Source organism: Mus caroli, unplaced genomic scaffold, assembly GCF_978045245.1.
Source record: "Mus caroli unplaced genomic scaffold, Mus_caroli_1 scaffold_5, whole genome shotgun sequence".
Classification (NCBI taxonomy): Eukaryota; Metazoa; Chordata; class Mammalia; order Rodentia; family Muridae; genus Mus; species Mus caroli.
Genome location: NW_028227260.1, coordinates 146,412,588 through 146,425,772, shown reverse-complemented (window position 1 = coordinate 146,425,772; position 13,185 = coordinate 146,412,588). Strand labels below are relative to the sequence as shown.

At 38.9% G+C, this 13,185-nt stretch overlaps 1 protein-coding gene across 2 annotated transcripts in view; it reads right to left on the bottom strand.

The window, feature by feature from the left end:
• Positions 1-2,887: 2,887 nt before the first annotated feature.
• Med14 (mediator complex subunit 14) overlaps positions 2,888-13,185 on the bottom strand; it is a 79,134-nt gene continuing 68,836 nt past the window's right edge. For both annotated transcript variants that reach the window (XM_021152961.3, XM_029473516.2), the window contains 7 exons: positions 12,146-12,328; positions 11,060-11,295; positions 9,532-9,711; positions 9,325-9,432; positions 6,212-6,337; positions 5,680-5,872; positions 2,888-3,074 (listed from right to left, as the gene is read on the bottom strand). In XM_021152961.3, coding sequence (XP_021008620.1) covers positions 3,001-3,074; positions 5,680-5,872; positions 6,212-6,337; positions 9,325-9,432; positions 9,532-9,711; positions 11,060-11,295; positions 12,146-12,328 — 1,100 coding nt within the window. In that variant the 3' untranslated portion in view covers positions 2,888-3,000. The remainder of the gene's footprint in view (positions 3,075-5,679; positions 5,873-6,211; positions 6,338-9,324; positions 9,433-9,531; positions 9,712-11,059; positions 11,296-12,145; positions 12,329-13,185) is intronic.

Here is a 13,185-nt window from a genome sequence, read left to right as displayed (position 1 = left end):
GATCTTGGCTGATCCTAATTTGAATATAAGACGTTATTTCCTTCTTTGTAATTCTGTTTATCATCTGTAGGAGGAGGTTATTAATACTTACCTCACAGTGTGGTGAGGAGCGTTTATACAGATGAGAACACTTACAATGATGCCTGGCACACATTAAGCTTTGAGTAAATGCTAACTCTTATTTTACATTGACCCCAATATGCTCTTTCATCCACTGTTTACATTATTGGACATTTTATCAAACCACTGGCCAGTTGGAAGTGGGGACAATTTATAAAAAAGAGAGACCAGATGTGATGATCTGAAGAGTCAAAGTACAGTGTAGGCGGGCTCTGTAATACTTTAATAAGTTCTGTAAGTAGGGAACAGCCCTGTTTTCCCAATACGCAGAAGTGACTTTGACTTAGGAGGTTCAAGGTCAGCCTGGGCAACATGGCAAGACCCTGTCTTGTTTAAAAAAAGAAAGAAAAAGCTTAATTGGTATTTCTTTTGGAGGGGAAAAACATGGCAGGAAAAACCATGTATGCCTACCCTTAAGTCAGTTAACTTTCAAACAATAGTCAGTTCCTGCAATTACTAAGTGGCCATATTTTTGATGACATTCTCCCTTTTCTCTTAAGGTGAAAAGTCCTTTTATACATTTTGAAATGAAAGTTTTGTAGATGTAAAAGGGAAAACGGTGAATCAGGACTGATGTCTTCTTTCAGGGTTGAACTAATACTAAGCCAGGATTACAACCCAAAACATCTTCACCAAAGAGAGTTGGTAGTTCTCTGAAACTTGTATAAATTTTATTTATTACCGTAAATACTAAAATCACATTGAAAACACCTTAAAATCAAGTTCCAAACCACCTACTAGAGAAAAATCACTATGGCATCCAGTTTCTTTGATTGAATCTGGTTAACAAAAGAGGCAAAAGACATGGTTCGTGATGAAAGTTACGATTCAAATGCTAAGTATTTCCAAGCTTTAATAAAGTATATACCAATTCCAAGTACCAAGCATGATATCAAAATTCAAATTCATTGGTTTACTCTTAATAAGCATCAAAATCAAATTCTGTTCATTGAATCCTATCTTACTTGATTTACACAATGCATTCAAAGGTGTTATAATTAGGAAAAAAGTAGCCATTGAATGCATCATGTATAAAAATTCATTTAACATTTTAAAACCACACTTAAAAGAGAAAATACCTGAAAAGTTAATTCTATTAATAAAATTATTTGAAACAATATCATCCTGCAGATAAAAATACATTTCTTGTATATACATGTAGATTTCTACATGAAAGCTAGGATTCAGCTCCAAATAGAAAAGGATTGGCTCCTGATCAAGACATCTTAGATTGCCGAACCCATGTGATTAGTACTGTGAAGAGAACTGGAAACAGAAGGAGAAAAAGGTTAAGCTAAAGGAAGAAGAAAAGTTTAGTCCCCTACTCTGGAACAGTGGCAGAGTTGGGTGAAAAGCAGGAGATGAAAGCAGAAAAAAGACAAAGAAGACAAAGAAGGCCTCAACTCTGACTGCAAAGGGAGACTCAAGCCAAGTTGAGGAGAACACATGATACAGTTGCAGTAAGATACTTAAAAAACTAGAATCTCATGGTTATACTTGTAGAAGCTCAATCATCTTAAAATGTAATCAGACAAACATCTAAAATTTCATCAAGGATAATACATTGTCTAGATAACTCAGCATGATATTATCATTTAAAAAAAAAACACACAAAACAAAACAACAAAAAAAAACTGCTCCAAATAACATCAAGTTATCAGATGACATTTGAATCACACCATATTCATTAAAGTTTAAAAAGTCCCTGACTGGCTGCAAGAAACAGTACAGTACTCTTAAAAAGAAATCCTATTGAGACGTACCAGTGCCAGAAACTCCACTGAACACTGGACAGGCACTGCACTGTGGACTTTTTAAATGACTGGACTAGGTTGTGACCAGCAAAACGTCCTATTGTTTTGCTGACGACAGATTAAATTGAGATTGTTTAGAACAACCCCAAATGGGCTGGCGAAGGTAAAAAGTTAAATAAGATAAAAGAAAAACGTCATGCAAATTAGAGCAGTCACGTTTTTTGTTCCTAGTTAATGCTGTATACATTTTTAAGTATACCTTAAAAATGACATTTTCCTAGCAAAAAGGTTCCCATTTTCTCACACACGAGAATCGTATTATTTGGGATCCTTGATCATTATAAATCACTCTCTTTATAAGACAAAGCTCTTTTGTTTTATCGAAATCCTATACTGAAAAACAACTGAGGTGCTAAATACTATCACCAGTCAGGTGAGGAATGGCTGAAGAAACTAACCTTAAAACAAGAATGTTTTTGGTCAAATTTCAGACATATATAATTGAAAAACTGACTGGCCCCACCAGGTTAAAGATGAAGGGAGGCCCTAAGAACTCTAGAGAGCTTATACATACACAAGTGAGTGTCTCTTTTAGATCCTAGTTTTATTAAATATTGCTTCTTTGGGATGTGTTTAACAGCTCCCAAAACCATTTCGGAGTAAGGATTCAAAGCGGGCATATTAAAATACAGCTTCAATATAAAGTTTGTCACAGTTTTACAGTATTCAAAACTGACAGACCTGCCTTAAAAAAAAAAAAATCAAAAAGGACCATTACACCCAAAACATAAGAAAACAATTAAATAAACAAGTTTGGCATTTTCATTATTTTATAGTATAAAACAGAATATTAAATCTATTACTGGCACGAGGACACTGATCTGTTACCTAGTTTGAAATGTGTCGCATTTTAAACACACTATACAAGTTCACTATACAAAAAATTTGATGGTCTTTTTGATGAAGTGCACCCTGAAAATGTTGCCAGTTTAGAATATTTAGCTCTTAAGGTTAAAAAAAAAAGTCCTTTTCATTTTTAAAACTGAAGGCTGAATTCAGCCTTTTTGTGTGTGTGTGTGTTGTTTTGTTTCATTAGTCAGCCTTCCTGGTTTAAAAACAATAGTGTCTATGGACGCCCACCAGGGGGCAGTGTAAGATTAGCCATTAAATCACGAACAGCTGCAAATATTGTGCATTCACCTGCAACAGAGAAAAATGGTCATTAGCTATTCGCAGTGGAGGAGAGACGTTAACACACCAGTGAGGGAAGGGATGGTTAAAATCAGTCACGAATTTGAAATCAAAGACTTTAAGTATTTTAAACTATTCAGATTTTAGGCACTAGAAACTGGTGTGGTGTAACATTGTATTTGGGTTGGGCATTGTTTTTGTCTCAGGAAGAAACTGGGAGCACATGTCAAGCTTAAACAGAGAGAAAGAGATGCTTTCAATGCGCGGAAGCAGTGCCACATTGGATAAAACTTTAACAGTCTGACTTTAGAATACTTAATGCATTCTTGATCTAATGATGGTTCTAATGTATATCAGTGCATTGGTTATGACATCCTTGATGTCCTTCCAGCTAACTGCATGAAAGGGCAGATAAGGATACTTCCACTAAGTATAGTAATACTGCTGACCAATAGAATGTTCTGCAGCAAAAGAAATGTGCATGTTCTACACAGCACTACTTTGGCTAAGAAATTCAACATTTTCATTTTATATTGTAGTTAGGTTAAATTTTAAATTTGGCTAGTGAAGTTATACTGCACAGTGAAAGTCTATGACCGCTCATAGAGATTGTTGGCTTCAGGGAAATATTTGACTTCTAAATTTACACATTAAGACTGAAGTCAATTAAATACAAAAATAAAGGAGGTTTTGTTTCTGTTTTCAAAGGAGAAAAGGTTTATTTAAGCTTAGTTATTTTTCCCCTTTTCTTTTCATTGTAGTTGCTATAAGACAACAAATGGTCTATGTAAGCCAAACTAGTTTAGAACTCAAAACTCTCCTGCCTCAGCCTCCATGGGCAGAGATTACAGGTGTAACACCACTGAACCAAGCTAGTATTTTCCCTCAAAATGTTTGCACTGTGGGAGAAGGGCAAGGAAGCTGACATATTTCATGGCAAGGATGTAAAAACTCGATTGTGGAGGTACGCCTGTATTCCTCATCCTCATGACTCAGCCTCCAGTATAAAACAAAGCTAGATCCTTCCTGTTAGAACGTTTTGACACTACTTATGGCTGATCGGGGGTGAACTGAAGCCCTCATAGGAATTATGGCCTGTCAAAGGGTAGGACACTGTGTTCCTCTGCAAGTCACTGCCAGTCTTTGCTCCAAGCACTGGAAAATGAGGGTACAGACAAAAGGACAAAGGAAATCCAAAGGTTTGTCCAACCAAAGAAGGAACAAAAGAAAAAAAGAAAGCACCCCCATAATACCTTACCAATTCTGAACAAACTGAGGTGTGTATGTGTGCACGGACATGTGCAAGCGCATGTGTGTGCATGCATGCCTGCACATACAGGGACATGCATACACACTTTGACACTTTCACTGATAGGTAGAAAATTTGCTAGATCACAGTAGGATCAAATCATTTCCCTTTTAATTTTTCAATCCCAGTGGATAGGATATACTTAAAAGTTGTCCATATGAAGGAATTATGTTTACCATCCGAGTTCTACTAGACTGCTAACTTGAGAATTGTGATGGCTTTAAATTTTGATTCCTGAGGACCTATTCTCAGCTGAAGAGAAAGGTTAAAGAATGAAAGCAGAAAGTTGTCAGAAGTATTCTAACCAACGAAGCACACTGTTCTCTACTGCCCAGTGGATCCCTTAGAAACCGAGGCAAGCCCTTACCTAGGTATGGAACGGGGAACAGAGAGCTTTTAAAAGCTTCTTTTCCCCCCTCAGGATCCCTAAAACTTTTCACACTGATACTTTAAAGTGTTTCAGAGAACAGCTTGGTCCTCATTTCTCCTAAATCTGTTTGCAAGCTATTCTAAGGCTATAAAGAGGACTTCCTTAGCATTAGGCATGAGTGTACATTCATAAATATTAGAAATGAGCAAAACTGAAGCAAAGTTCTCTTTGCTGAGCTTCATGATTTAGACCCCCAAATTTGGCATTGCCAGGAGTTAAGTGTGGGCTACTCCATTGTCGAAGGGACCTCATTTATCTGTCCAGAAACACTCTGGTTTCCTGGGAAATGTCCAGTCTCAGAGCTTCAGTGTGCGCTCAGGGAAAAGGCTCACTTGCACCCGCCTGACACTTACATAAGAAGCTCAAAAAGCAGCGATGCCATTTGTATCAGCTTTTATTCTTCACAAAACATTTAGAAGATACACAACTTTTGATCATAGTATTCTATTCATGATCGAACCATGGAGTATGAGAAACCAACATGCATTCCAACTTTGTGATGTACAGAGTGGCAGGTACTGATGGCAAGGCAGGGATTCACAGCCACGGAAAAGTCTATCATCCTAACCTAGGGCTTTGTGGCAATGTGTGCTATAAATACAAGCTTCTGGCATTGGCAACTGGCTCAGTCCCAATAGTCATTTGCTAACAAAAAAGTCCAGGCAGCAGAGAAATGGACAAAACTGAAGAACCAGTGAGAAAGAAAGAAAGCGACAGGCAGACACTAACTAAGAGGCCATGGCAACAGAGTACTAGTGCTAGGATTGGGATGCAGAGTAGGGAAGGAGGGAGAAGAGAGGGAATGGGAGGGAGGTCTCTCTCAAAGGAAGTGTTATAACATATATGCAACAAAATACCATCTACTGCTCATGTACCTTGTCGTGGAGGGTTCATCTCTGCAAACCTCTTCAGAATGTTGCTGACCATCATTGGCGCAGCAACAGAAGAGTTCTGCTGTCTGGGAATGTCTGCCTGCTGAGTGGTACCTGAAGCCATATCATAAATAATTGGAACTATTATACTAACAGGTTCTTGGGGAGGGACTGATGTTTTCTGAGTTAGTTGAAGCTGTAGATACACAAAGAGAATAAAAACAGAAAATCAAATATTTGTCTCGATTTGTGAGAGGTACTATCATTTACTTTCAGAATAAGACACAGCAAGTACAGGAAAATTAAATATGAGGAAAAAAGTGAGACCCACCCGAATGTTATAATTGTCTCCCAATTACAACCTTGAATAAATCTCTGTTGTTACTAAGGGAGCTAAGAACCCCACAGTCTAACAGTGGAAAACTCTAGGCATATACCTAACAGGAAAGAGCTCACTCCAAAGATGTTCTATAATGCTCATGTGGCTTTTTCCTCAGAAACTCTGCACGCACAGACGATGTCAGGTGATACTTACAAAAAATAGCATTTTGGATTTCAGGACCACAGCTGGTGTCCCAGGAGGTGCAATTGGTGGTGCACTGGGAGGGATGGTGAGGCAAAACTGAACGTTCCATTTCAGCTGCGTTGCTTGGTCTGGGAACTGTTGTAAAGGGGAAAAATAATGACAAAAACCTCTTAACATTTAAAAATTACATCTGCTATGGAGTCTGAGGAGTTAGAACTTCACCTTACATTTATTGATCCAGACAGCATGCACTTTTACTTAAAAAAAAAAAAAATCCATGAAACAACCAACTAAAAGCTCTGGAGTAAATTTGGGCGCTATGTTCTCCTTTATTCCGTCCAAGGCCAGTGGCTGCAGTGTCTCTGATACCAACTCTTGCCCCATTGTTTTCATAAAGCCAACAACGCTCAGGGCTTCACTGCTTCCTCCCTGCATCCCAACCAGTGCCTTCAAATTATTAGACCCACATTTTGAGTGAGGCTCTAATCATGCTCACGAACATGCATTGGCACTCTGACATATGCTGCTCCCTCCTACAAATAAGGACCAACTCATGTCACTTAAAGTTCTTGTTGACTGAGGTTCATTTTGGTTTCTAAGTCCTGTTTCTAACTGCTTCCCTAAATAAACGACTGAAGCCATGGTGATAGTTTGGAGGAGAAAATCACAGGTGCTTTTATAGATACATAGTTCCTCCTTCAAAATCTCAAAGAGATCTTTCTGACTTATAATGTCTGTTCTATCCTATCAGATGAAAATCTAAACAAAACCAAAAAGAAAGAAAAACAAGAAAAAGAAAAAAACCCTTGCCTCCTTAAACCTGATACTAAAATGGCAACAAAAAGGAGGAGGGGGGGGTATTAGGTTAATCAAATAAACACCATCTATCATCAAGGCTCAAACTATAGTTTTAAGAAACACCTAAAACATAGGGCTGGAGAGAGAACTCAGCAGGTTAAAAATGCATACTGTTCTTCCAGAGCACCCAAGTTTGATTCCTAACATCTATATGAGGCAGCTCACAACCGACGTTAAGTCCAGCTGAAAGGAATCCGATGCCGTCTCTTTCGGACTATGCCAGCACTCATGCGCATATGGCATACACACAGATGCACATATATAGACATGCAAAGTAAAATGAACATCCATCTTGGGATGCCGAGATGGCTGAGAGGTTAAGGGAGCTTGTTGTTACTCTTGCAGAGGACTTGGGTTTATTTTCCAGAACCCATGTCAAAACTCACAACCAGCCCCAGAGGATTCAATGATCTCTTTGGCTGTCATGAGCACTGCACTCAGTTGCATAAACTGAGGTACAGACACACACACACACACACACACACACACGAAATAAAAAAAAAAAGTGCTGAAAGATGACTGAGTGATTCAAAGGATCTGGCTCTGGCTCACAATCATCTCTAACACCACTCCAAGGGAATCTGACAGTGCTTTCTGGCCTCCTAGGGGTACCAGGCACAGATGTGGTGCACAGGCATACATGCAGGTAACCGTTACATAAGAATAAGTAATTCTGAAAAAACAAGAAAAAGTAAATAACAAAAAGAACTAGCTAAATTTACCAAAGGTTTAAAATACCTATTTATAGCAAAGGTTTATAATAGCTAAAACTATCAATGGTATAAAATGAGGGGGAAAAAGATTGATAACTGAGCTGGGGGTGCTTATGGGAACATAAACTGGGGTAACCTCAACAGAGAGAATAATTTGCCTAATGACATCTACATATCCTTTGGTTCACCAATTTGTCCTAGAAACTGAAACTACAGATAAAGGAAAAGCTTTTTTAGAAGTTCTTTGTTGCGTCCTTTTGTAATACTTAGGTGTAGAAGACTGTGGGGCTGGGGATGTAGCTCAATGACTGAGCACGGGAGGTTCTGGGTTTGATTCTAGGGTAGGAATGAAGGTTAGGGAGGAGTGGTTATTTAGCCATGTTACTTCACTGACTTAAAAGAACATTAGTTTTGTTGAAAATGGGAAACATTTTATGTTCTAAAATGTGGAAAGATCTAAAATGTGAAAGATTTACTCCGTGGATTTCTGGTAAGAGTTGTTAAGCACGACGTTCTGGAAATGGTCTCTCTCATGAACACTAGCAAATACTGGAGGGTTGTTATGGGTTGAATTGTGTGCCAGAACAAGATAAGAAGTCCTTATCCTCAGGACCAGCCAGTTCAGTATGATCTCACTTGAAAATGAGGTCTTTGCAGCTATAAGCAAGTTAAGAAGAGACTATCAGGTAGCTAGCGCCCTTATACCTGGGGATCCATAGGTCAGAGTAATGGCTACAGAAGCAAAAGCTGAGTTACCAAGTGAGAGACGAGACACATATCCTCCTGTGGAGCCCTTAGAGAACACGTCCTCAAAGATACCTTGACTTAGGACTTCTCTCTAGAATTAAGACTGAAGTAACTGCTATTGGTTTAAATCATTCTGCTAGTAGCCATTTCTTTTACTGGCTCTAGAAACCCAAATACAAATGAAAACCAAGCTGTACAAAAAACACCAGCGACCCTGAAAAGGCTCAAACAAAAGCAAGAACAGATACCTAGAGCACTAAAGATGACTGCTGCCCTTTTGGCACCTGCTCTGTGTGACTGAACACTTGAGAATTCACGGATATTAAGGGGACACAAAGGTGGGGAGCCAGATTAGAAATAAATAAATACATGTAAAGTCTTTCATAATGGAAATAGATACAAATACAAGAGAGATCTTTGCTCTTCTCATCAAACCATCTCTGCAAGAAGTTAGCTTCTGGGAAGTCTGCTTGCTGAGAATGGCTGGAGAGGGGTTATATCTTATCAAGGACAAATTGAAGTCAAAACTAAGAAGATACTTCTTGAATTGAATCCTTTAGCTCCCCACTTAGGGGCTAGAGGCAAGCACATAGAGGATAGCCAGGACTACACAGTAAGTCCCTATTAATATCTTAGTACTAAATAGTAATTATTATTAAATAGATAAAATTTATTATCTTAAAGGAAATGAATTTTAGGAGAAATGGAATGATATGCAAAGTGAGTGAGCTAGACCATAAGTACTGTTCTACAGTCTCTTCCAACAGACCCCATTAGAAAAGTTTGTGTTTCTCAGCAACTCACCAACTCCAACTTCATTATGTGCACACAGTCCCGGAGGATGTGTGTCGGCGCTCCCAACAGCTTGGTGAAGGCTATAAGTGTGTTGGCTTTAAATGGCGGTCCTGCAACCTACGGGGGGTAGGGGGAAAGAAATCACCTTACTCTTCATTCTACTTCGACTTCATGGATTCACTGACTAAAGTCAAGCATGGATTGGGAAACACATACTCTTGTTTCGAAGAATTTCTCCAAAACTTGAAGCTCATCAGGTTTCCATTGTCCTGCATTTTCAGGTGTCACTTTTAGCTGAAGGGTCTGGTTGGTTTTGGGACTAAGGGCTACTCTGCATTTCAGGGCATCTGTCTTGAACATGATTACACCAGGTTCATTGGAATTGATCAGCTGCAACTGTAAAACAAGGATGCAGCAAATCAACAGGGAAAGACATAAACTTAGCTGACAAAATTGTCTCAATAGGAAAACATGTTGATCCAGTAATTCTGAAGAGAGTCACAAAGCCCAATGCTACAAGGGACCACGAATAGCAGAACTGAGGCTGCACCACAGTTCTCATCCTCTCTAAGCTGAATGGCAATTTAATTAACATATGTTAATATTGAACAGGGGTACAGTGAAAAGAGAGGGCAATGGGGGAGAGTATGAATAAGTATGTTCACGTATGAAAAACATTGGGGCTGGAGAGATAGCACTGACTGCTCTTCCAAAGGTCCTGAGTTCAAATCCCAGCAACTACACGGTAGCTCACAACCATCTTTAATGGGATCTGATGTCTCTTCTGGTGTGTCTGAAGACAGCTACAGTGTACTCATACATAAGACAAGTAATATTTTTTTTAAAGGATAGAAAAAGAAAAACATTAGAGTAGGAGCTGCTCTTCCAGAGGAACTAGGTTTGATTCCCAGCACCCTAGGACTCACGACTGTAATTCCAGTTCCAGGAAGACTTGATGGCCTCTTTTGGCCTTCGTGTACACTGCATGCATGTGGTACACAGACAGGAAGGCAAAACCACCCATACACATTAATAAATAATTAATTAAAACTTAGTAATCAGCTTAATTAATTTATTAATTATTAACAAAGTATTAATTAACAATTAACATTAAATAAAAAATCAAATGAAACTCACTATTTTACACAATCCAAATTAAAATACTTTTTACATTCTTTTTAAAATATGTGACTATAAAGATTATGAAATGACTTTGAGGCAAGTGTATATAGTATTTATTACAAACAAACAGTTTGGCTACTTCATTAACACATGTAGCTATTGGTAATGATGGTAAATATAAATAAAGAATGTTATCACCATAAGGTTGGTTAGATGTAAGATTTTAAACAAATGTAATTACTCATCAATTTAAAAGAAGCCCTAATGCCTATGATCAACACTTTGATTTTGATGAAGACTCGACTTCAAAGTCAGTCTATCTACTAAAGCGCATCAGAGAGCAAACAGTCATTTGTCTGTGCACGGTCAGAATCTATGTGCACTGAATGTGGTTAGTGTGATAATCTGTTCCTCGGTCCTGGTAAAGCACATGATGTAGAAAACACAGAACAGTAAAGTGTACAACCCTCTAATGTAAGGAGAAAAACCAGTGGGCTCCATCTTTAATGCTAGGTAAAGACTTGAAGCCTAACTCTACCAGGATGGTTAAGAAGGTAACCCACACAAAGATTGTCTTCTGCCTTTGCCAATGACCACTTAGAAAGTTGCATAATACTCATACCGTTTCCTGTTGGATAATTCTTTGAAGGTGTCGTCTCATGATGACAGATCCAAGGAATCTCTCAAGTGGGGAACAAAGGTAACTACCTGCCAGGCCAGGCACAAGGCCTGGCGTTGGAGAGGGTAGCAGTAAGATGTTCAAGGCACTATGAGTGAGAATGGTGGGTATAGATGCTGCCCAGGAGCGCTGAGGTAGTTTTCGAGGTGGAGGCATGTTGGTTGGCATTGTCTGGGAACCTTTTGGGAAGTAAAACAGGTAAGTTCAATTATAAATGCATACACACTATGCCATTGCTGCCTGCTTTGCCTACTTCAGACAGTTGCCAGGTCATTGTAACTCTTGTAACTCATCCTTGTTATGAAGGAATCATATGTCACTTCTCAGATAGCAGAGTCAGCTACTGTGAATCTTCTGCTTGTATTCAGGTTCAATGTGATCCTGTAGGGACTCCTTCAAGGAACTGGGTTCTGCTTCTCAACCTAAACTCTGCTTGGTCCTGTGGTCTGCTTTTGCAAGGGATGCTGGAATAGTTACAAGACTCCCATGTCCTCTGTCATGTGCTCGATCCACTGGGTAAACAAGCCATGACGGATTGTGAGACCACACAGAGCAGAGAGAATCCATGCCAGCGGAGGCTATGGTTAGGCTACCTATTGCAGACACAAAAGTCAACTAGCTCAGGAGAGTTTATCAAAGCAAACATTGTGAGCTAACATAGCATTTGTTGCTTTAAGCACTGAACGTTATGAAGATAAGCAAACATACACTTTTAAAATCTCTTCTATTAACTGCTATGCCTTTGGTGGTTAACTTAAGGTATCTTTTGTGGTTCAATATTGAAGACGTAAGTTAGCAGACATTGAGAGAGGTGCAGAGACTCAGTTTCTTAAGACTTCTAAAGGACATAAGCCTTTTTCTTAATACATTTTTCATGACATTGCTAATTAATATTGCAGACTGATTTGTAAAGGAAAAAAAGGTTAAGGTTTGGAAATTCTCCTTAGAGAAATACACTGTGACTTTGAAATGTGAAGGCGGAGTCGGACATTGGTGTTGCTTTGGAAAAACAGTGCTGACAACACTCACTTGTGCCAGCTCGAGGAGAATGAGAAACATCTGGAACAGGAGAATGCAGAGATGGGTTAGCTGGTGACATTCCAGGCAAACGGGTTGCTGGTGAGGGTCCAGACACTTGAGGAGACCCAGGCCAGTTTCCAGCTCGTCCACTTGGTGACACCATAGTGTATGGAGAACTAGGGTCAAGGGTTCCTGAAAAAAAAAAAGTGTAATAAAACAGATAATTCTCAAAACACATATTTTAATGTCCTCAAAGAATGCGAAAAGAGCCAGAGCCTTAAAGAATGAGTCATTTCCTGTTTCACACTGCACCCAAGTCTCTGTTTCTGTGGCGTTTTTGGTACTTTCTTTCCCGTTGCTTTTTGACACAGGGTCTTTTTGCATCACCTTGGCTGCCCTAGAACTTACTCTGCAGACCAGACTAGCCTTGAACTCATAGAAATCCACCTGCCTCTGCTTCCCCAGTGCTGGGATTAAAGGTGTGCACCCCCATGCCCTGCTAGGGTTTGTGGACTTTCAAAGTGGGCTGCAGAGTTAGGGAAGTGAAGAGACTAAGAAAGGATGGACTTTCCTCCAGAGAAGGTCCCACACAATTAACGAAAACATCAAGCTCTGCTGAGAGGAAGACCAGCTCTGAAAAATTATCTTTCCATTCTTCTCAGAGAAGGACAAGGGAAGGAAACTATACATTTTCTTTATTCACTGAATAAGAAATATAACTGAGAATCAAGTTTTGAAAGCAGTGGCTTCCTTAACAATTTGACATTTTAAATTTCACCACAAAGAGATCTTTGATATATTGTTTTGTCCTCAAATGAAACACTGAGAAAGTATACTGATTATTTTAGTGAATAAATGGTCTTGACTTAATAAAAAAAAAAAAAAAAGTCTTAAAAATAAGTAAGGAAAAGGAGAGCCCAGGAAAATAGGCAAGGTAAATTGGGAGAAATAAAGAGACACTAAAGACAAATGGGCACTCAAAAAAAGTGTGAATTCAGTAAGTGAAATTTCACTAATAATCAAGAAAAACATATCTAATATTAAAATGC